This window comes from Ornithorhynchus anatinus, chromosome 17 (assembly GCF_004115215.2).
Source record: "Ornithorhynchus anatinus isolate Pmale09 chromosome 17, mOrnAna1.pri.v4, whole genome shotgun sequence".
Lineage (NCBI taxonomy): Eukaryota > Metazoa > Chordata > Mammalia > Monotremata > Ornithorhynchidae > Ornithorhynchus > Ornithorhynchus anatinus.
Window position 1 is genome coordinate 15,408,140 of NC_041744.1, and position 23,478 is coordinate 15,431,617.

Below are 23,478 nucleotides of genomic sequence, written 5' to 3' on the forward strand. Positions count from 1 at the left end.
GGCTCTTGGAGGAGGCGAGATTTCACGGCCTAGTGGATAGAGCATGGGCCTGGAAGTGAGAAGGACCCGCCTGCTATGTGACCTTGGGAAAGTCACTTCACTTCTCGGTGACTCAGTTCCCTCATCTGTAAATGGGAATTAAAACTTTGACCCCCATGTGGAACAAGTGCTTAGCTGACCCCCATGTGGAACAAGTGCTTAGCTTCTATCGACTCCAGCGCTTAGTACAGTGTCTGGCACCTAGTAAGAGTTTAACAAATACCATAAAAGAAGTGGTGAAATCAGTAGCCTTCTGTATCGATAGTCTTTAACCTATCTTCCTAGTACACATCCATCACAGCCTCCCTTTGAGGTAGCCCCTTTTTTCCTATCCTTATTGGAAAGCTGACGCCTTTCAGTCATTTCTTCACTGGGCCAAGAACAACCACTTCTGGTCATCTATCCTCAGAACGTACATTTTTTTTTCTTATTTCGAGGTATTTGTTAAGTGCTTACTATGCGCCAGGTACTGTACTAAGCACTGGGCACTTAGTACAGTGCTCCACACATAGAAAACACTCAATAAATATGATCGAATGAATACTTAAATGCTGGATTTTCCCAGATCTTCATCCCTCTCCAAATTCCCCGTGAATTCACGTGCGCTTTTATGATCATTCGGGTCCAAAATGCCAAGACCCCTTAGACTCACCCCATCCGGCTCCTCTCCCTGCAAGTCTGATGGGTAACTTACCTTCAGGATGGCCCGTGGAAGCAGAATCTCAGAGGTGTCAATGGAGAACTGAGCAACGCCATCTTTGTCGGTCGTGAAATTGCCCACGTATTTGTCATCCAGGTACAGTCGGATGACCTCATTCGGGATGGGAGAGTCATTGACCTCCTGCAGCATGATCTGGAGGGAAGGGAAAGCGCCACAGTCTGAGAAATTTTACAGATGAGGAAACTGAGGCACCGAGAAGTTTTATGACTTGGCTGAGGTCATCAAAGAGGAGAGTGGCAGAGCCAGGATTCCTCCCTTCCGAGCCCGTTCTCTTTCCACTGAAACTTTGGGACCCTTTGAGACCCTTTGAACTAGCTTTTCACTGATCCACGGTTCACTGACCCCCTCCCGAATCCTGAATCCTGCGGACCATATCGCTTCAGAGCCTGAAGAGATTCATTCATTCATTCAATCGTATTTATTGAGCGCTTACTCTGTGCAAAGCACTGTACTAACTGCTTGGGGAGTACAGACAATTACTTTGCCCCCACTTCAAAGCCTTATTGAGGGCACATCTCCTCCAAGAGGCCTTCCCTGACTAAGCCCCCCTTTCCCCTTCTCCCACTCCCTTCTGCATCTCCCTGACTTGCTCCCTTTGTTCATCCCCCATCCTAGCCCCACGACACTTATGTACATATATGCAACTTATTTATTGATATTAATGTCTGTCTCCTTGCCTCTAGACCTGAGCTTCTTGTGGCAGGGAATGTGTTTATTGTAGTACTGTACTCTACCAACTGCTTAGTACAGTGTTCTGCACAAAGTAAGCACTCAGTAAATACGATCGAATGAGTGAATACTATATAAAAATAAACAGATACATTCCATGCCCACGAGTTTCCAGTCTAGAGACAGCAGTCTAAAACTGCTTCTAAAACTCGCTAGCCATCAGTTATCTTCTTAGAAGACTGATCTCCTCCACCCCGGGTAATGATAACAATAATAACAACGATAATGATAATAACAATAATAATGATGTGGTAATTTGTTAAGCACTTAACGTGTGCCAAGCACTGAAATAAGTTCTGAGATAGATATAAGATATGATAGATATGACTCAGTACCTTTCCCACATGGGGCCCACAGTCTTAGTAGGAGGGAGAATGGGTATTGGATTCCCATTTTACAGATGAGGAAATGGAGGCCTAGGCCACCCAGCACGAATTTGGGGGAGTTGGGATTAGATTAGATGGGATTGAGCTCTTGTGGGTAGGGGCTCAATAGAGAAGCAGCATGGCATAGTGATTAGAACATGGGCCTGGGAATCAGAGGTCATGGGTTCTAATCTCAGATCTGCCACATGCCTGCTCTGTGACCCTGGGCAAATCACTTTGCTTCTCTGGGCCTCAATTACCTCATCTGTAAAATGGGGATTGAGATTGTGAGCCCCACATGGTTTCAGGGACTTAGTCCAATCCAGCTCGATTTGCTTGTACCTACCCCAGTGCTCAGTTCAATGTCTGGCACGTAGTAAGTGCTTAACAAATACCATTATTACCATTATAATGTGAGGAAAAGTCTCCTTCCTCTCACCTGCCCAAAGAAAGGCACTCCCTGCTTGTAGACGTCATCCATCCCTCGAAATGACATCCTTGCCACATTTGATGAGATGTAAATATACTTGGACTCGGTCAGCTGCACACCTGCCGGACAGGGGAGGAGATTAGATAGGAATGGAAATATTAGTGCCTGGAAAGAGAGTTCATTCATTCATTCAATCGTATTTGTCGAGTGCTTACTTTGTGCACAGCACTGTATTAAGAGCTTGGAATGTACAATTCGGCAACAGATAGAGACGATCCCCGCCCAGTAACGGGCTCACAGTCTAAACGGGGGAGACAGACAGCAAAACAAAACAGAACAAAACAAGTGGCCGAGGACATATTCCCCAGAGCACAGGCTCTAGGAACACAGGACAAGTCGAACAACCAACTTGGCTCGGAAGAGCGAACCGTGCCAGGAAAATTTAATCAATCGGGTCAGACTAGAGCTACTGTTTTTCCCTCGTCTGTGGAGACAAGGAGGTAACTACCTTCTAGACTTCAGGAAGTTTGTCCCGCAAAAGATGCTGACTGGCAAGATGAAGAGATGTGGTCTTGTGCGGGTGTATAGCTGCCGACGTGTCATTTTGAGTGCAAGAGTTAAAAGAGGGCATGGATTTTATGGGGAGTAGGGATAGGGCAGGAGTAGACTGGAAGCTCCTTGTGGGCAAGGATCGCCTCTTCCAACTATCGTCTTGTACTTTCCCCGTCGCTTAGTACAGTGCTCTGCACACAATAAGGACTCAATAAATATTATTGATTGATGGATGGATTTGACTAGACTGTAAACTACCCCTCTAAACAATAAGCTCATTATGGGCAGTGAGTCAATTGTAGTTATGGAGCACCTCCTGTGTGAAGAGCACTGTACTAAGCGCTTGGGAGAGTACAATTAGCAGACACATTCCCAGTCCTCAGTGAGCTTACAGTCTAGAGGGAGAGACAGACATTAATATAAAGAAATTATGGAAATAATAAATAAATTAAGGAGCCATGATTCCTCCCTTCCAGGCTGTTCTCTTTGTACTAGGCCACGCAAAAACTTTGAGACGCTCTGAACTAGCTGCATATGGATCCATGGTTGACTGTTCTGGAACGCCATCCCTCCTCAAAACCACCAATTACGCTCCCCTGCTTCAAAGCCTTATTGAAGGCACATCTCCTCCAAGAGGTCTTCCCAGACTAAGCCTCACTTTTCCTCGTCTCCCATTCCCATCTGTGTCCCCCTGACTTGCTCTCTTTGCTCTTCCCCCCACACCAAGCCCCAAAGAACATAAGTATATATGTGTAATTTTATGTGTTTGTATTCATGTCTGTTTTTTTGTATTATGGTCTGTCTCCCTGCATCTAGACTGTGAGCTCGTTGTGGACAGGGATTGTCACTGTTTATTGTTACACTGTAACTTCCCAAGCGCTTAGTACAGTGCTGTGCACACAGTAAGCACTTAATAAATACGACTGAATGAAGGAATGGCTCCCTGCCTCCTGAATCCTGTCCGCTAATTCTGTTGCACTGTATTCTCCCAAGCGCATAGTACAGTGCTTTACAGAGAGGAAGTGCTCAATTAAACACCACTGATGATTCATTCATTCATTCAATAGTATTTATTGAGCGCTACTATGTGCAGAGCACTGTACTAAGCGCTTGGAATGTACAAATCGGCAACAGATAGAGACGGTCCCTGCCGTTTGACGGGCTTACAGTCTAATCGGGGGAGACAGGCAGACAGAACAATGGCAATAAATAGAGTCGAGGGGAAGAACATCTCGTAAAAACAATGGCAACTAAATAGAATCAAGGCGATGTACAATTCATTAACACAATAAATAGGGTAATGAAAATATATACAGTCGAGCAGACGAGTACAGTGCTGAGGGGATGGGAAAGGAGCGGGGGAGGAGCAGAGGGAAAGGGGGGAAAAGAGGGTTTAGCTGCGGAGAGGTGAAGGGGGGTGGTAGAGGGAGTAGAGCGAGAAGAGGAGCTCAGTCTGGGAAGGCCTCTTGGAGGAGGTGAGTTTTAAGTAGGGTTTTGAAGAGGGGAAGAGAATCAGTTTGGCGGAGGTGAGGAGGGAGGGCGTTCCGGGACCGCGGGAGGACGTGGCCCGGGGGTCGACGGCGGGATACGAGAGACCGAGGGACAGTGATGAGGTGGGCGGCGGAGGTGCGGAGCGTGCGGCGTGGGCGGTAGAAAGAGAGAAGGGAGGAGAGGTAGGAAGGGGCAAGGTGATGGAGAGCCTCGAAGCCTAGAGTGAGGAGTTTTTGTTTGGAGCGGAGGTTGATAGGCAACCACTGGATGTGTTTAAGAAGGGGAGTGACATGCCCAGAGCGTTTCTGCGGGAAGATGAGCCGGGCAGCGAAGTGAAGAATAGACCGGAGCGGGGCGAGAGAGGAGGAAGGGAGATGAGAGAGAAGGCCGACACAGTAGTCTAGCCGGGATATAACGAGAGCCCGCAGCAGTAAGGTAGCCGTCTGGGTGGAGAGGAAAGGGCGGATCTTGGCGATATTGTAAAGGTGAGACCGGCGGGTCTCGGTAACGGATCGGATGTGTGGGGTGAACGAGAGAGATGAGTCAAAGATGATGACACTGATAAGAGCAAACAGGTCAAAAAGCCACCATTTTTGGTTCTTTCAATCCTTATTCAAAACTTTCAGGTCTGACAGAGATCTTGGGTAAGTAAGACCGGAAGACCAGCTCAGAAAGCCATGAGACTGATAAGCCCTCTCATTCCCATGCAGTTATCGCCTAAGATCGGATGCACATCTGGCTTGATGAGAAACAGCATGGCCTAGTGGATGGAGCCTGGGCCTGGGAGTCAGAAGGACCTGGGTTCTAATCCCGACTCCTCCACTTGTCTGCTGTGTGACCTTGGGCAAGTCTTTTAACTTCACTGTGCCTCAGTCACCTCATCCGTAAAATGGGGATTAAGACTGTGGGACAGGGACCGTGTCCAACCCGAGTTGGTTGTAGTCACCCCAGCGCCTGGCATATAGTAAGCGCTTAACGAATACCACAGTTATTGAGACTCCCAGATTCACCCCACTTACCCCTCTATCTTTAAGCTGTCTCTCTGCTATCTCTTCCTCACTGTCTCTGGTTGGTTTCCAAGATGACCTAGGCGACTATAGGTTTGAGTTGCCTAGGTTACTAAATTGTCTTAGGCCCCGCCTCCTATTTTTTTTCTGTGGCATTTGTTTATCACTGTCTAAGCACTGGAGGAGATACAATCTCCTGGGGTAGGATGCAGTTCCTGTCCCAGGTGGAGCTCACAGTCTAGAGAAGAGGGAGAACAGGTATCTAATCTCCATTTTGCAGATGAGAAAACTGAAGCACATGGAATTTAAGTGATTTGCCCAAGGTCAACTGGCAGGCAGTAGGCAGATCAGGGATTAGAACCCAGGTCCTCTGACTCCTCGGCCCGTTCTCCTTCCACTGGGCTACGCTGCTAACATATCATTATCTCTGATTGGTTTGACAGTGCAACCACTTCCTACAGTTACCTAAACTGCACCTGGTCTTGTTTATTAACAAGAACATTGTACTAAGCACTTGGGAGTGTACAATACCACAGAGTAGGTGGACACGTTCCTTTCCCACCAGGAGCTTGCAGTCTAGAGGGAATAGATTGTTCTTTGGTGGACTACTTAAATGCTTAGGACAGTGATTTGCACACAGTAAGCGCTCAATAAATACATTAATTAATGTATTACTGATGTATACATGAATTAATGAAGGAATGGACTACATTTATCTCTTCCCTGCTGGTGGACTATGAGAAGCAGTGTGACTTATTGGATAAAGCACGGGCCTTGTAGTTAGAAAGACTTGGGTCCTAATCCTGATTCTGTCACTTTTCATTCATTCGATAGTATTTATTGAGCGCTTACTATGTGCAGAGCACTGTACTAAGTGCTTGGAATGTACAAATCGGTAACAGAGAGAGACAGTCCCTGCCCTTTGACGGGCTTACGGTCTAATCGGGGGGGACGGGCAGACAAGAACAATGTCACGTCTGCTGTGTGATGGTGGGCAAGTCACTTAACTTCTCTGTGCCTTAGTTACCTTATCTGTAAAATAAGCAAGCCCCATGTGGGACAGGGACTGTGTCCAACCCGATTTGTTTTATCTACCCCAGTGCTTAGTACAGGGCCTGGCATATAGTAAGTGCTTCACGAATACCACAGTTACCACTATCTCATTATAACAATTATCTCATGATAAGAACTTACTATGTGCCCGGCACTGTACTAACCACTGTCCCATATTGTCCTTGATTACTTAAGCAAGGATTATATGATTTCTCCTGCCTCTGATCGCTTGGCGAGAGTTACCTGTTCCAGCCTCCGTAAAGACAGCTTTCACGTTAAGACTCATCCAATATCCAGAACGGTTGAACTCAAAGGGATTGGTTTCTATGACCTGGGAGACGCAGCCATCTTTCCCTAACTGGAAAGCAAAGCAGAGAGAGCGATCTGGCGTTAGTTCTTTTGATTCGCTGCCCCTTCTCCGGTGCGTGCATTTTCGGTCATGAGTCGAAGGTGCGAATTGCTTCTCCTACCTGGGCGTTGTAATTTCTACAGAGTCCGTCAGGGTTCTTCTGGCACTTTCCATAGGAATTGTCTCTCCGACAGACGCTGAGCTGGACTCCGCCCTGGACAGGTTGGCCATAGGTATATCTGATCAAGGAAGACACAGAACAAGTCAAGCCTTTTACCTAACAATGAGTAATAATGATGGTATTTGTGAAGTGCTTACTATTGCTTGTGTAAGCACTGTTCTAAGCACCGGGGTACTCATACAAGTTTATCAGGTTGGATGCAGGCCCTGTCCCGCATGAGATTTACAGTCTTAATCCCCGTTTTACAGACGAGGTAACTGAGGCCCAGAGAAGTGAGGTGACTTGCCCAAGGTCACACAGCAGACAAGTGGCAGCCGGGATTAGAAGCCCGACGCTCCACAGAGCACCTAAAAAGTGCCATGGCTGGATCTGACCAGTGATTCATTCAGTACTGGAGTCTGTCGCTGAATATATCTGTAAATCTTTCATTTGTGTTCTTAAATAATGAATGATTATGATATCTGTTCAGTGTTTACTACGTGCTAGACACTGTGCTAAATGCTTTGGATTTGCCTCTGGTACTCGGCTCTCTTCATTTAGGACCTGGGTTCTATAATCCTGGCTCCTCAAGTTGTCTGCTGTGTGCCCTCGGGTAAGTCACTTAACTTTCCTCTGCCTCAGTTATCTCAGCTGCAAAATGGGCATTAAGGCCGTGAGCCCTACGGGGGACGGGGACTGTGGCCAACATGATCAGCTTGTGTGTCCCACAGCACTTAGAGCAGTGCTTGACACATAGTAAGTGCTTAACAAATACCTTCATTATTATTTAGCAGCATGTAGAGGGGTTTTGTGTCTGTTCTTTTTCCACCTTTAAACCCTTCCCTAGGACCGGGACAATTTCTGGTTCTTTTAGATTTCGTTGCGATGCGTTCTCCAGAACGTGCTCAAATTCTAGAGCGAGTCCATGCAACTCCAAAGGTTGTTTGGAACTATATTAGTAATAGAGAGAAGCAGCGTGGCTCAGCGGAAAGAGCATGGGCTTGGGAGTCAGAGGTCATGGGTTCGGCTCCCGGCTCTGCCGCTTGTCAGCTGTGTGACTGTGGGCAAGTCACTTCACTTCTCCGTGCCTCAGTTACCTCATCTGTAAAATGGGGATGAAGACTGTGAGCCTCATGTGGGACAACCTGATTACCCTGCATCTACCCCAGCGCTTGGAACAGTGCGCTGCGCATAGTAAGCGCTAAACAAATACCGACATTATTAGATGGAGATTTGATTTTTAATAGATGGTTTCAGTACACCATCTAGTGGTTACGTGTAACCTACTTGACTTCTTCCTTAAAGCAGAGTTTCTCCACTAGTGTTTTTCGGTTAGCAAGCAATTCCAGATTTGGGGACTGTAATGTGTGTCTACCTTGATGGAACACAACGTGATTTTGAAAAAAATGGTTGCGTGAGTGCTATAGCCCAAGTTTTTCTTCACGCCAGAATATTACCATTATTGTCATTGTTCAGGATTCCTCCAGAACTTTACCCCTATGTTGTAAGAGAGCTGAATCTATATGATCTCTACTTTATATCATTTTTAGGGTGAAAAACTCACTTGAGGCCAACGAGATTCAACTAGCCAAGGACCTGAAAACAATATGGTAGGTCCTTAAAAGAAAGCAGCCTGCTGGAAAAAGAGCACAATTCAAGGAAAATCAAAAATGAGATGGAGCTTTTTCAGCCATCCGCTAAGACCGTTACCGGTGATATCCTTATAAATCAAGTCTTTCAGAAAGGCTGCTAATAATTCTGTTCTCTTTCAGATACGTGTTATACGGTAGGATGAAAATCCTACAGTTCTCTCTGAGACACCTTTTTGAATTTCAGTCATCAGCAACCTCAGCTTTTCCCCTTTTTTCTCCTCTTCCTCAGCTTTCCTCTCTCCACCCCCTTACCTACCTTTCTTTGACTGTCTCCCATTCACTGGTCAGCGTTCATACTTACGAGGCACAGACATTTACTTTGAATTCTGGGTCCCTGACTAAGACGGTGCTTGGTGCCGTCACAGTCATCTGGAACTTGGGCAACACTGCGAAGAAAAATCAAGAACCATTAATTTCCCCTTAAACATCCGGACTCCATCTCACCCTCCTTAGCTTCATATTTCCTTAAGGGATCAGGTGGTGACCCAGGATTTTTCCTTGCCATTAATAATTTGGAGTCCGAAATGGAGATCAAAAAGAGTGAGAATGCTATTATTATTATTATCGTATTCGTTAAGCACTATGTGCCAAGCACTGTTCTAAGCTCTGGGGTAGATGCAAGGTAATCAGGTTGTTCTAAGTGGGGTTCACAGTCTTAATCCCCATTTTATGAATGAGTTAACTGAGGCACACAGAGGTCTTGTCAGCTGTGTGACTCTGGGCGAGTCACTTCACTTCTCGGTGCCTCAGTTGCCTCGTCTGTAAAATGGAGATTAACTGTGAGCCTCACGTGGGACAACCTGATGACCCTGCATCTATCCCAGCGCTTAGAACAGTGCTCTGCACATAGTAAGCGCTTAACAAATACCAACATTATTAAGTGATTTGTCCAAGGTCACACAGCAGACAAGTGGAGGAGTCAGGATTAGAACCCATGACCTTCTGACCCTCAGATCTGTGCACTATCCACTACACCACATTGCCTGCCACTTTTACGCCTGCCCCGAGAAACTTCTCCTAAAAAGTAATGGGCAGAAGAGGCTATTTAGCAAGCAATGAATGAATGGTGTTGACTGAAGACATACTGAGTGCAGAGCACTATGCTAAGTGCTTGGGAAAGTACAATACATTAGCATTAGTAGATGGGATGCCTGCCCAAAATTAATTACAGACAGGGAAATCAGCATATTTGCATTAAATTAACGTTATCTGTGAAATTAAACACATATTCGCGGATCCACAGTTCAAACGTGGACAGCTGCGATCCCCAAAAGTAGAATTTGCTTTGGATTTCATTTCTATTTCCTTTCCGTTTGATTTTTTGCAGGGACCTTGTTCGTGGTGGGGAAAATCTCGGGGGTGTCTGCAGCAGGCAGATGCTTAAGATAGCAGGACAGTTCAGATCCCTGCTGTCTCATTAAACTAAAGGAAGAAGGGAAGGGAATGGCATTAATAACTATGGGCAGGACAATACAATATTTAAAGAGTCAAGGGATTGGGGGCATTTATGGAAGCCCTGGAATTTAGTGATTCTTTCTGTGACTAATATAGGGAATAGTGGCAAAGACCCTTTACCATATTCTTCCACCGTGAACCAATGGTAGGTTTTCTCTTCTGTTGATGTCTCCACCACAATGCTATATTGTCCCAGGATGGGCTCTGGGATTAACTGGAAAGAGAGCTGGACGATTCCTTTTACGGCCTTCACGTCAAGCCACTGGAAGATTCTGTTTTGTTCTGGGTCCTGGAAGAGAAAGGCAAACAGTAGTCCAATGTGGTGATTTATTTTTCTGCATTTTGGCACGGCCCGGTGGAACGAGCCTGGGAGTCGGAGGACCTGGTTTCTAATCCCGGCTCTGCCATTTGCCTGTGTGTGACTGTGGGCAAGTCACTTCACTTCTCTGAGCCTTGGTTTCCTCATCTGTAAAATGGGGAGTCAATATCTGCCTCCCATTATGAGCTCCGTGTGGGACAGGAACCAGTGCTTACTGCAATGCTAGGCACAAACCGAGTGCTTAGTACCACAGATCAGTATTATTACTATTATTAGGATTAGTATTATTCTTCTGTAGATACTATTTCTTTTCTTAACTTGAGCAGGCCAGTCGTTGACCTCCTGACCTGCAACCCTGTCTCTTAGGTGTTTCATTTTCCAAGCACCTAGTGGAAAGATCCCAGGCCTGGTGGTCAGAAGGGCCTAATAATAATAACTGTGGCATTTGTTAAGTGCTAACTATGTGCCAGGCACCGTTCTAAGCGCTGGGGTAGGTACAGAGTTCTAATTCCGGCTCTGCCGCTTGACTGCTGGGTGACCTCGGGCAAAGCATTCACTTCTCTGGGCCTCAGTTACCACACCTGTAAAACGGGGATTAAGACTGTGAGTAACCATGTGGGACATGGACTATGTCCTAACAGATTAGCTTATATCTACCCCAGTGCTTTGAACAGTACCCAGCACATAGTAAGTGCTTAACAAATACCATAAACCTCCCCACCCCCAAAACACCCAGATGCCTTCTGGGATATGCCAGAAGTCGCAGTGGCTTGGGTTATGGTGCAGCTGACATGGACACATTGTTGTCGCTGTTCTTAATAAGAATAATTAATAGCTAGGGTATTTGTTAAGTGCTCACCATGTTCCAGGCACTGTATTAAATACTGGGGTAGACACAAAATAATCGGGTTGGACGTAGTTCCTATCCCACAGAGCACTCACAGATGAAGTAACCGAGGCCCAAAGAATAATTATGGTATTTGTAAAGCGCTTACTATGTGCAGAGCGCTGTTCTAAGCGCTGGGGTAGACACAGGGTAATCAGATGGTCCCACGTGGGGCTCACATTTTTTTAAATCTCCATTTTTACAGATGAGGTAACTGAGGCACAGAGAAGTTAAGTAACTTGCCCAAGGTCACACAGCAGACAAGTGGCAGAGCGGGGATTAGAACCCATGACCTCTGACTCCCAAGTCCGTGCTCTTTCCACTAAGCCACGTTGCTTCTCTAAATGAAGTGACTTGCCTATAGTCACGAAGCAAACAAGTGGTGGGTCCAGGATTAGAACCCAGGTCCTTCTGACTCCCAGGTCTGTGCTCTAGCCACTAGACCACGCCGCTTCGTAGTGGGAGTTGACCCAGAACTCTTGATCACGTAATAATTGGCTCCCATTTCTCAGTGAGGTCAAGAACCCAATGACCACCCATCTCTCCTCCAAATCCCACGCTGTGTCTGGGAATTGACGACGGAACTTGAAAATTCAGGAGCAGCCATTTCAGACAGTAGGTCGCTTACCTGAAGAGTGATTATCGGGTACTGAAAGAAAACAGAAAAACAGGAGACGTGAATGACGTAAAAACACCGGCTCTTCCCCTTTAGGGGACGAGAGACCAAAGGGGAAAATAGAGTTATCCAACGTGCGTGATCTCACTAGGAATAGGTGTCATCAAAAAGGGCTATCTTATAGGTTGGGATAATCGTCTAAGGCCTTATATCCTACTGTTGGCAGGAAATATGTTTGTTATAATGTTATACTGTCTCTCCCCAGTGCTTAGTACAGTGCTGTGCACACAGGAAGTGCCTAATGAGTGTGATTGACTGATTGACACCCAAGGGGGTACTGACCCTCCCAAAGAGTGGAACTCCTTAGAGCTACCCGTGGATAAGCCAATGAAGGAAGATGGTGAGGAAGCCTGGGGAATTTTGATGATTTTTCATTCATTTACTACCATGAGACTCTCCTGGAGGCAGATTGAGTGGGATAGACAAAGTAATTACCAGACTGCCTTAGATCTAAGCGGGAACCCCTCAACTCTCAAGGAAATCTCATGTGTCACCTGATACTAGTAAAATCTCCATCCACCACTAGCAGTGTTTTTAGCTGGTGAACGAGACTTCCTGAGGAAGAGGCCCTTTCATTCAGTTGTATTTATTGGGTGCTTACTGTGTGCGAAGCACTGTCCCGAGGGCTTCTCTGGAGGACTTCAGTGGCAGGATATACCCCCCCCCGGGGAAGGGGGGTGTTACATGCCCCAATAAATACTATTAGAAGAAAATACTATTGGATGGATTGAGAGTCCTTCCAGCGTGACGATCCTGATTCCACGGGATGAAGTGTGCACGCATCCAGGGCTCTCCCAAGGTGTGTATATGTCTCCAAGTGTGCCCCAGGTGCGTGTACCTCCCTGGCTTTCCTAGGTGTGTACACTTTCAGGGGTCCCTAAATGTGGATACCTCCAGAGGCCCCCCCAACCTCCCTGTAATTTTCCCCGTCTTCAGGGCTCTCCCAGCTATGGATATGTTCAGGGACCCCCCTCAAGATGTGTTCGCCCCCCCCCCCCCAAGAGTCCCCCCACAAATTTTCCCCACCTTCAGGACTCCCCCAGCTATGGCTATGTTCAGGGACCACCCCCTGCAAGATGTAGACACCCTCCCACCAGAGGTCTCCCAGATGTATATACCTCCAACCCCACCAAATGTCTACACCTCTAGAGACACCCCCCCCACGTACGAGTACCCCTCCAGGGCTTTCCCAGATGTGCTTCCAGAGCCCCCTCTTCCCCTGGCTTATGTACACCTCCGGGGCTCCCCTAGATGTGTGTAGCTCCAAGGTCCCCCAAGAATTCACCCAGACCAAAATCCAGACTATCTGGCACAGGGACCAAGGGGTAATTAGGGGGCTGAACCTCCCTCGGTGGAATCCAACGCCCATTCAGGGCCACTCACCGTCTCCTCAATGGGTTTGAACTCGGTGTCCAGAGCCACGACTCGAAACAGCACTGGAGAAGGAAGGAGAAGTTTATGAGTTGGTGGGGTTACCCGGTGACAGGTACGACCAGCAGACACTCTGAGTTTGAACCCTGGATGATGATGTTGATGTGTACTAAGCACTTAGTACAGTGTTTTGCATGCCGAAAGCAGCGTGGCTTAGTGGAAAGAACAAGGGCTTGGGAGTCAGAGATCGTGAGTTCTAATCCCGGCTCCGCCACTTGTCAGCTGTATGACTTTGGGCGAGTCACTTAGCTTCTCTGTGCCTCGGTTGCCTCATCTGTAAATTGGGGATTAAGACTGTGAGCCCCACGTGGGACAACCTACTTGTTAAGCGCTTAACAAATACCATAAAATTATTATGATTAGAAAGCACTCAATAAATCCTTTCATTCATTCAATCACATTTATTAAGCGCTTACCGAGTGCAGAGCACTGTACTAAACACTTGGGAAGGCAAAATACAATAATAAATGATGACATTCCCTGCCCACAACGAGCTCTCAGTCTAGACGGGGAGACATCATTCATTCATGCATTCAGTTGTATTTATTAGGCATTTACTGTGTGCAGAGCACTGTACTAAATGCTTGGGAAAGTACATGCAACAATAAATGGTGACATTCCCTGTCTACAACGAGCTCACAGTCTAGAGTCCAGAGTCTAGACTAGAGTCACAGTCTAGAGAGGGAAGATAGACATCAATACCAATAAATAAAATGCCAGATATGTACATAAGTGCTCTGGGGCTGGGACTAGGAGGAAGGGCAAGTCACTTAACTTCTCTGTGCCTCAGTTACCTCATTTGTAAAATGGGGATTGAAAGTGTGAGCCCTATGTGAGACAACCTGATTACCCTGTAACTATCCCAGCGCTTAGAACAGTGCTGGGCACATAGTAAGCACTTAACAAATACCATAATTATTATTAATATTATTAAAATACAATACAACAGAGTTAATAGTTGCATTTCCTAAATATGCTAATGATGATGGTATTTGTTAAGCACTTACTGTGTGCCAAGCACTGTTCTAAGGGCTGGGGTAGACACAAGGTAATCAGGTTGTCCCACGTGGGGTTCACAGTCTTAATCCCCATTTTACAGATGAGGTAACTGAGGCACAGAGAAGTTAAGTGACTTGCCCAAAGTCACACAGATGACAAGTGGCAGAGCCGGGATTAGAACACATGATCCCTGACTCCCAAACTCACGCTCTCTTCACAAGCCACGCTGCTTCTCTATCTAACATCTGATCCCGCTGATCCTACTCAGTGCTTAATACAATGTTTGATACACAGAAAGTCTCTGTGCTAATTGCTATATTGTACTCCACTGAGCGCCTACTACAGTGCTCTGCACACAGTAAGCATTCAATAAATATGACTGACTATTAAATGCCTAATAATCATAATAACAATAATAATAATAATAATAATAATGATGTCCCCTTTGGACGCCCTTCCATAAAAAGTCAGTTTAAGCAGGATTTTGATCATGAAAGAGATTTCTAAAAACAGCAGCCTGACAAATGTTTCATCAGGCAACATGGCCCGGTGGAAGGAGCACGGGCCTAAGAGTCAGAAGACGTGGGTTCTAAACCCAGCTCTGCCAACTGCCTGCCGTGTGACCTTGGGCAAATCAGTTCATTTCTCTGGCCCTCAGTTTCCTTAACTGCAAAATGGGGATTCAATACCTGTTCTCCCTCCAACTTAAACTGTGAGCCCCTTGTGGGAGAAGGACTGTGTTCAACCTGATAATTAGTATCTACCCCAGAGTTTAGAACGGGGCTTGACACATAATAAGCCCTTAAGAAATACCATTTAAAACAAATTAATAATAAAAACAACCACAACAAAACACCAGCTTGCCCGCTCCCCAGGGAGAGAGTGTGGCATTAAAATGAACGGAACCACCACTTTCCTTTCACTCTGGGTAAAATCTAACCTCCCACCCTGCCGTGTTAACTCATTCTGGGTGGCTATTTCTAAGAGGAGGCTTGGAAGTGGCCTCAGGCGACAGATTTATAATAACAATAATAATGATAATTACGAAATTCGTTAAGTGCTCACTATGCCTTAAACGCTGAGCTAGGTAAATGGGTCTCACAGTCAAAGAGAGAGAGAGAGAACAGGAGGTTAATCCCCACTTTACAGGTGAGAAAACTGAAGCAGAAAAAAGTTAAGTGACTAGTCCAAGATCACACAACACACAAGTAACCCAGCACAAATCGAACCTAGGTCCGGCTCTTTCCTTTAGGCCACACTGCCTCTAGATTTTTTCATTCCTGCAGTTCCCAGGCATTAGTCATGCAGTTCTTTTTCTCATCAGACTCTAGACCTGAATATCTTGGATGAAATATGAGCGGGAGGAGCTTTCTCCTGGCAGTCCAACAGGAAATTCCTGTCAGACCAGCGGAGAGAAAGAAAGAGAGAGAGAGATCTTTGAAAGACTAGAAAATCAGAAGCACCGAGTCTGAACTTGTGTGGAGGAAGATGTAAGGAGCCCTCCTGAAAGTGATTACCTCGTGAGTCCATCTGCCTCTTTCTCTTTAATTCCCAGTGCCCCGAAGTTGCTTTCAAAAGGAAGTGAGTTCACTCCCCTTCCCACAGACTCTGAAATCAGGTGGGCTGTTCGATCCATGCGGCTTAAAACAGAAGGTCTAGGGGAAAAACTAAGAAGGAATTGGAATTGTTCAGCCCGAAGAAGGAAAGGCTAAGGGGGAAATAAGTTCTGGAGAAGGCACTGGCCATTATTTTCCACACCCACAGAGGAATGAACAAGGAGTGGAAACTTCAGCAAGAGAATTCAGGAAGACAAACGTTTAGCTTCAGTCAGGGTGATTAAATCCGGTTTGGGCTGCTAAGGAAAAGTCTCAAATTTTCCTCCTTGGGACTCATGGAGGTAGCGGGGCTGGATCAAATGACCCTTTGTTGCTAATCCTCTGTCTTTTTTGTTAAAATGACATCCACTGTGCTACTGTTGGGTATTTTGAGAATATCTTGAATCCAATGAAAGGACATAGAGGATAGGATTGGATCTACTTTGCAACTTTTCTTTTCTCTGGGATGATGGGAAAAGGCAGACAGTACTCTTTCAAATCTGACGAGTGATTTCAAGATCATGCAGCCCGAAGACCTCCGTGAGCTTATCATGCAACCGACTCCTATGCAATCGTCAGTGTTCTGGTCTGTGGACGAGGAGGTCAAATGGGGAGGTCAGGTTTGTGAAAACAAGAGGTCTTGATGCTTGCTCTGTCAATGCTGAAACCTCTAAAATCACATCTGCAGTGCAATCATCTCAATTAATGGTTGGTATTTATCGAGTGCTTACTGCGTGCTGAGCACTATACGAAGAGAAGCAGCATAGCCTGGAGGAAAGAGCACGGGCTTAGAAGTGAGAGGATGTGTGACCCTGAACCAGTCATTTCACTGCTCTTGGTCCTCAGTTACCTCATCTATAAAATGGAGATTAAGACTGTGAGCTCCATGTGGGACAGGAACTATGTCCAACCTAATTAGCTTGTATTTATCCCAGCGCTTAGAACAATTCTTGGCACATAGTAAGCACTAAACAAATACCATAATTATTAGTACTTGTCTCCAGAAGGATTCTGACTAAAATCTTCCGGGCGATGGGAAAGAAATGAAATGTTTCCAGACACTTGAAGATGAGGCCTTTCCTGGCTTGTAGATTTCTGCCTTCATACACAGATTCTTTATCCAAGGATCTGCCTGGGGAAGTGACTCTTTCAAATATCAGACCAGAGCCAGGCCGTCATATTTTGGGCTGGTTTTCTGTGCTTTAAAATGCCTCTTTCACCTCAGGGGTGGAGGACAAGTTTGGAAGGTCATTGTCAAGCTTCTGCCATCTTTATTCCTCTTGGTCTGTAGATAGTCCATGTAGTGGTGTGGTGGTAATGGATAAAAGAAAGCTTCTTTCTGAGCAAAAGGCCTTGATTTGGTGGCCATCGGCTTATCCCTAGATCTCTTCAGCTTTGGCTTTCCCACTGCTGTTGGGAAGCTTCCTCTAGACTGTAAGCTCATTGTGAGCGGGGAATGTGTCTTTCAATTCTGTTGTAATATACTCTCCCGAGAGCTTAGTACAGTGCTCTGCACACAGCAAGCACTTTTTGATTGACGGAATGATGTCATGTTACAGCATTTTGGCACAATCACCAGGTGCTGCAAGGTGCAGTTGCTGCACTTCTTGGTGGGCTGCAAGTAGTTTTTTGAATGGTTGAATGGTTTTCTTCAAGCTTGTCTCATTGATTCTCTCTCTCCTTCCTCAGCATCCTGATTGGTGCCCGATAGAGAATTGGCTATTGGTTGTTCACATCGCTACTCAGAGCCGGGATTCCTGGGTCCAAGAGGGTGCTGAGGGTGACTATAGCCCTGTTACCAGTTTCTAGATTCTTCCTAAGCTTGTTATTTGATGATTGGACCACCTCCTTTGATGCACCGGTGTTGGACTCAATGATCCGTTGAGCACTGAACCCCCTGATGATGACGGTGGTCATTATTAAGCCCTGACTACGTGCTAAACCCTGGGGTAGAATCAAGGTAATCAGAATGGACACAATCCCTGTCCCACATAGAGCTCAAAGTCTAAGGGGGGGAGAACAGATATTTAATCCCCATTTTTCTGATGCAGAAACTGAGGCCCTGAGAGGTTTAGCGACTTGCCTAAAGTTGTGTAGCAGGCAGGTGGTAGAGCCGGGATTAGAATCCAGGTCTCCTTTCTCCCAATCCCATGTTATTTCCACAGCCCCTGGCTTAGTTACAGTGATTTCTGAAACTTTCAGGATCTACTGCCAGATATTGATAAAATCTACCCAGTGGCAATCTGCTTTTCTCTTATGTGGGAGGCAGGAAGTGGTGATTGGGAGCTGAGCAGAAATTAACCATTGTTACTTAGCTTTCCAATCTCAGATTGAAATCTAATAACTCTTTTTAAGCAGCCTGGCCTAGTGGAAAGAGCACAGTGAGGAGAACCAGGTTCTAGCCCGGCTCCACCACTTGCCCGTTGTGTGACCTTGAGCAAGTCATTTTACTTCTGTGGGCTTCCGTTTCCCCATCTGTAAAGTGGGGATTCAATATCTATTTCCCTCTCCTTTAGACTATGAACCCAGTTTGGAACAGGAACTGTGTACAATCTGATTATCTTCTATCTATCCCCAGGCTTATAGTAAGTGTTTAACAAATTATCATTACGATTTTTTCCATATTATGATAACAATCCTCCCCTATGCTCTGAGAAGTCACCTATGATGTCTAATTGTCACAGATTGGAGCTGTTACAATGCATGGTTTCAGATCCTTAAATAATTTATCTTCGCCTCTGCATTATTGCTGAGTAAAGTGATGATAATGGCAAAACATTTAGATTTTAGAGACAGGCATAAAGACATCATCATACCCCTGGGCAGAATTGGAGGACCAAAATCTTAAGAACAGTCTGATGGAATTCCAAAACCCTGGTGATGTCACTCTGAGGAGGAGGTGGTGACAGACTGGTGTTGGGGGGTGGAGGGAGGGGCGCCTCTCTTGAAGGAAGTGTTTCCAGAAACTCTCTTTGTGAGCCTCACTTCATCAGGAGATCTAGGTTTACTCACCTTTGCCATGTTGACTCTATTTCTAGCCAGGTCAGGATTTATACCTGCCCCTGTTTTGTTTTTTGTTTTTAATGACATTTATTAAGCCTTTACTAAGTGTCCAGCACTCTTCTAAGAATTTGGGAGACTACAATAAGACAGAGTCAGTAGACACACGCCTTGCCCACACCGAGTTTTTTTTTTTTATGCTATTCATTAATCGCTTACTATGTGCCGGGCACTTGTTTAAGAGCTGGAGTCGATACAAAGTTGGACACAGTCTGTGTCCCAGAGGGGGCTCACAGTCGTAATCCCCATTTTACAGATGAGGTAACTGAGGCGCAGAGAAATGAAGTGACTTGTCCAAGGTCACGCAGCAGACACACACAGCAGAGCTTACAGTCTACATATCCTGATGTGTCACCATATCAACCCTATTTTCCTCTTATTCATTAGATTTCTATTTGCTATTAAGCCACAAGATTAAAACTGGCCAGGTGTGGTTCTCTGGTGAGCCAATCTTGAGCCTGGAGAGGAGGAAGAGAAGCCATGTGGCTAGTGGAAAGAACACGGGACTGGGAGTCAGAAAGTCTGGCTTCTAATTCCGGCTCCACTGCTTGACTGGCGTGCGACCTTGGCGAAGTCGCTTAACTTCTCTGTGCCTCAGTTTCTCATCTGTATAAATGGGGATTAATTATCTGTTGTCCCTTTCTTAGACTGTGAGTTCCATGTGAGACAGGGACTTTGAATTGTACTGTGTCTGTCCTTGTGCCTGGCACATAGTAAACACTTAACAAATACCGCAATTACTATGTTGTTTTCCCAACATGTTGGTAGCGAGCTTGTCTACCCACTCTGTTGAAGTGTTCTGCATACAGCTGGTGCTCAGTAGATGTAATTGATTGATTAATTGATTTAGCCCATTCTTCTCTATTGCCCCAAGGGTGTGTTCCTGAAAGACTCCTGTTAAGGAAGCCTGGGCTGGAGTAGTGTGAAGCCACACACAGGAGCACAAATGTTTCTCTTGACACCGCATCGCAGTGCATCCAGTCAGGCTCCCATTGTTGAAAGAACCTTCCCTAATTCTGCTTTTGTGTCCTAGCCAAAACATGTCGTGAAACCTTGCAGTATGTCAGAACTGTGTGTACAGTTCTAGGTACACCTGCTGACTTTATTTTAAGGCCACAACTTGAAAACAATGACCATAGGTAAGAATGATCCGGCCAAAGGGTATCTGGCAACAAGATTTTTCTCTTGCCAGACAGTTATCCCTAGAAAGGAAGCCAGATTCCCCTCAGTACACAAGAGGAGAATCAATGATAACGGGATACCTGAACAGCTGCTTTGTGGGTATCTGAAATCAGACAGGTTTTAAAACAAGAGGGACAGAGGAAGCATTTGAAGGTTGTAGCAAGAAAAGCTTCTGTCTCCCCCTCTAGACTGTGACCTCATTGTGGACAGGGAATGTGTCTGTTGTTGAAGCGTACTCTCCTAACTGTTTAGTACAGAGCTTTGCACGCAGTAAGTGCTCAATAAATACGATTGAGTGATCGAATGAATTAACGATGCTCGTTCCAGCTGAAAAATGGGAGAGAACTGTGGCAGATGGACAGTACAGCTTGCTGCTTTCAAGGAAGGACTAGCTCTTTTTGAGCAGAAAGTTCAAGAGGATCGTGAGACAAGAAGGCAAAAGTGAAAACACTGCCTTTTGCTGCCAACAACAAAGCAGCAACAGAATGATATCTCCAAACAGAAGCCATTCTTTCTTTTCCGGGGAGCTTTATACTAAAAACAGCGCCACGACCTAGTTGGAAGAGCACGGGTCTGGGAGTCAGAGGACCTGGGCTCTATTCTTGGTTCTTCCACGTGTCTGCCCAAAGTCAAGTCACTTAACTTCTCTGTGCCTCAGTAACCCCGTCTATAAAATGGAGATTAAATCCCATTCTCTTCAACTCAGACCGTGAGTCCCACGTGGAACAGGGACTGTGTCCAACCTGATAAAATTGTATCTACCCCAGTGCTTAGAACAGTGTTTGTCACATCGTAGGCACCTAACAAGTACCATTATTAGTGTTATTGTTGATATTACTATCATTTAGACAGCGCACCAATGCTGAAGGGTCTAACACCAGAACCGGGTTGCTAGGGGTCACCCTTATTGTGGTCACTTGGTATCATCCATGGATTTGGTACATAAAACTTCTGTGGGAATTTTGAAATGAGTTTCACCTTAGCCTATCTACTTGATTGTTGCATCTACAGTCCTGGGGAAACAAGACGGATAGAGGCAAGTGATCTTGAGGAGGTCATACAAGCTACCAGCTCTATCAATCAGGGCCTTCATAGAGGTGATTTGGTCCTGAAATCTTTGTGACAAGATGGAAGCCTGTCTGTTGTTGATGGTGGGAGCCTAAATCATCATCATCATCATCATCAGATACACTCCTTCCCTGATAAATTCTAGAGAAAATGCTTTAACACAACTAGACCCAAAATATAATCTTGAGAAAAGCTCACCATTTTGCCCAGGCTTATAGATGGGCTTGTCGGTCTGCACAAAAATCGCCCTCTCGATTTTGCGGATAGCAACAGATCTTCTCTCTTCCAGGTTGAGGGTGTTTCCTTTGGCTGAGAATGTAATAAAAGCCAGTGGATCTGGGTTTGCTTCAGGGACCTATGGAATGAACAAAATAGGTGAGAGAGGTTGTATTCTGGCACTTTTTAAGTGAGCCTATTTCCTACCAGGAGCTGCACAGTCTTTGATCCAAATCCAAGAAAATCCCTTCCCTGACCTCGCCCATGAGTAGATTTCTTGGATTACCTATTACCTCTTCTCCTTTGCTCTCCTCTTCCCTATAGATCTCTTTTCTTATTTTGCCATTATTTTTTAGCTTCCCAGTAGAAGTTCCTTTAGCAGACTTGGGAGCCCTCTCCTTGCTCTCTTTTCTCCCCTCCCCTCTTTCTCTCTTTCTCCCTTTTTTCTCTCTTCCTCTCTTCCTTTCTTTTTCCTTCCTTTCTTTCTCCCCTTCCTCTCCCTCCCCATCTTTCTACTCTTCCCCCCCCACCCCATTCCTTTGTCCTCGTCCTCCCCATTTCTTCTCTCCTTCCATCACTCCTTCTCCCCTCCCTCATCTTCCTCCCCGTCTCTCTCCCCTTCCTCCCCATCTCCTTCTCATCTTCCTACCACATCCATCTTTCTCTCTTCCCTCTACCTTTCTTTCTCTCCCCTCCCTCCATCTCTCTCTCCCCGTTTTCCTCATTCCACCCTCCCTCACTCCCTATTCCTTCCCAATCTCTCTCTCTCCTCCCTCCCTCTCCCTCTTCTCTCTCTTTTTCTCTCCCCACTTCACTTATCACATCTCCAGATTTATTTCTAGAATCTCAGTACCAAAAAAGACCAAAAGTCTCAAGTAGTCCCCTTCTATTTCCCATCCCCCAACTTGTTTCAGGGTAAACTCTATTTTGGAAAAAAAAAATTCTCAAGAGAAGGCAATTCCACAGTATTTCTTGAGCGCTTACTGTTTGCAGAGCACTGCATCCCAATCCCATACTCTTCCACAGTTTCCCTTTGCTTTGGCATAAGTGGAAATCAATACTTTACCAGGAAGCTGCCGCATTTGAAGAAGTTCTTCCCCGTCACAGTCTCCTCAAAGATCTTTGTGGTGGCCCCTTGATAGTCCAGCACAGCGCTCAGGGACACAGATTCGGTGAGGTTAAAGAGCTGGACGCAGGCTTTGTCCAGCGAGGCACCCTGGAGGACGGAGGGGACCAGCAGGACATATTGCCTGTTGAAAGGTTAGTCAACAGCTTAATCCGTGGGAAATGATGAAGCCACAGACTCTATTGGTTTACTGACTCAAGGACCATCAGGATAAGTGGAAAAATATTAGAAATTTTAGGGTTGGGTGAGTGATTTGCGAGCTGGAGATTCCAGGGCCACACCTTGGCTGTTAATGTGGTTTTGAGTAGTCCAGTTAATGAGTGCCCCAATTTTTTTAAAAAAATGATCTTTGTTAAGCATTTACTATTTGCTAGGCACTGATCTAAGCACTGGGTAGATACAAGCTACTTAGGTTAGATACAGTCCAGGTCCACCTGGAGCTAACAGTCTTAATCCCCATTTGACAGATGAAGTAACTGAGGCACAGAGAAATGAAGTGACTTGCCCAAGGTCACACAGCAGACAAGTGGAGGATCCGGGATTAGAACCCAGGTCCTTCTGACTCCCGGGCCCGTGCTCTATCCACTAGGCCATGCTGCTTCAATTGTGAAATCCCAGTACAATAACTTCCAATCGCTTCTTCCCACCTTCCCAAGGCTCTTTCAGAGCAGTTCACTTCAGCTCAATCATTCATTTAATCATATTTATTGAGGGCTCACTGTGTGCAGAGCACTGTACTAAGCACTTGGGAGAGTACAATACAACCGGCTCGCCCACCTCTCTTCTGAATTCCCTCACGGGCTCCATTCCCCAAATAGCCACGAGACCAACGCATCCGGGACTCAGACACTTCCAAGCGAGCAAAGACTCTGGGTCCCTCCCCTGCCGAGAGGAGGGCGATACCCAAGTTTGGCCAT

General features: G+C 45.9%; 1 protein-coding gene across 1 annotated transcript in view; it reads right to left on the bottom strand.

Moving 5' to 3' along the window:
* LOC100077982 (ovostatin) overlaps positions 1 to 23,478 on the bottom strand; it is a 64,473-nt gene extending 40,995 nt beyond the window's left edge. Inside the window, exons 1-11 of the mRNA XM_039914540.1 lie at positions 23,465 to 23,478; positions 22,502 to 22,685; positions 21,418 to 21,574; positions 13,268 to 13,320; positions 11,837 to 11,857; positions 10,124 to 10,292; positions 8,850 to 8,934; positions 6,858 to 6,975; positions 6,631 to 6,745; positions 2,294 to 2,403; positions 734 to 892 (exon numbers count right to left, since the gene is read on the bottom strand). Coding sequence (XP_039770474.1) covers positions 734 to 892; positions 2,294 to 2,403; positions 6,631 to 6,745; positions 6,858 to 6,975; positions 8,850 to 8,934; positions 10,124 to 10,292; positions 11,837 to 11,857; positions 13,268 to 13,320; positions 21,418 to 21,574; positions 22,502 to 22,685; positions 23,465 to 23,478 — 1,185 coding nt within the window. The remainder of the gene's footprint in view (positions 1 to 733; positions 893 to 2,293; positions 2,404 to 6,630; positions 6,746 to 6,857; positions 6,976 to 8,849; positions 8,935 to 10,123; positions 10,293 to 11,836; positions 11,858 to 13,267; positions 13,321 to 21,417; positions 21,575 to 22,501; positions 22,686 to 23,464) is intronic.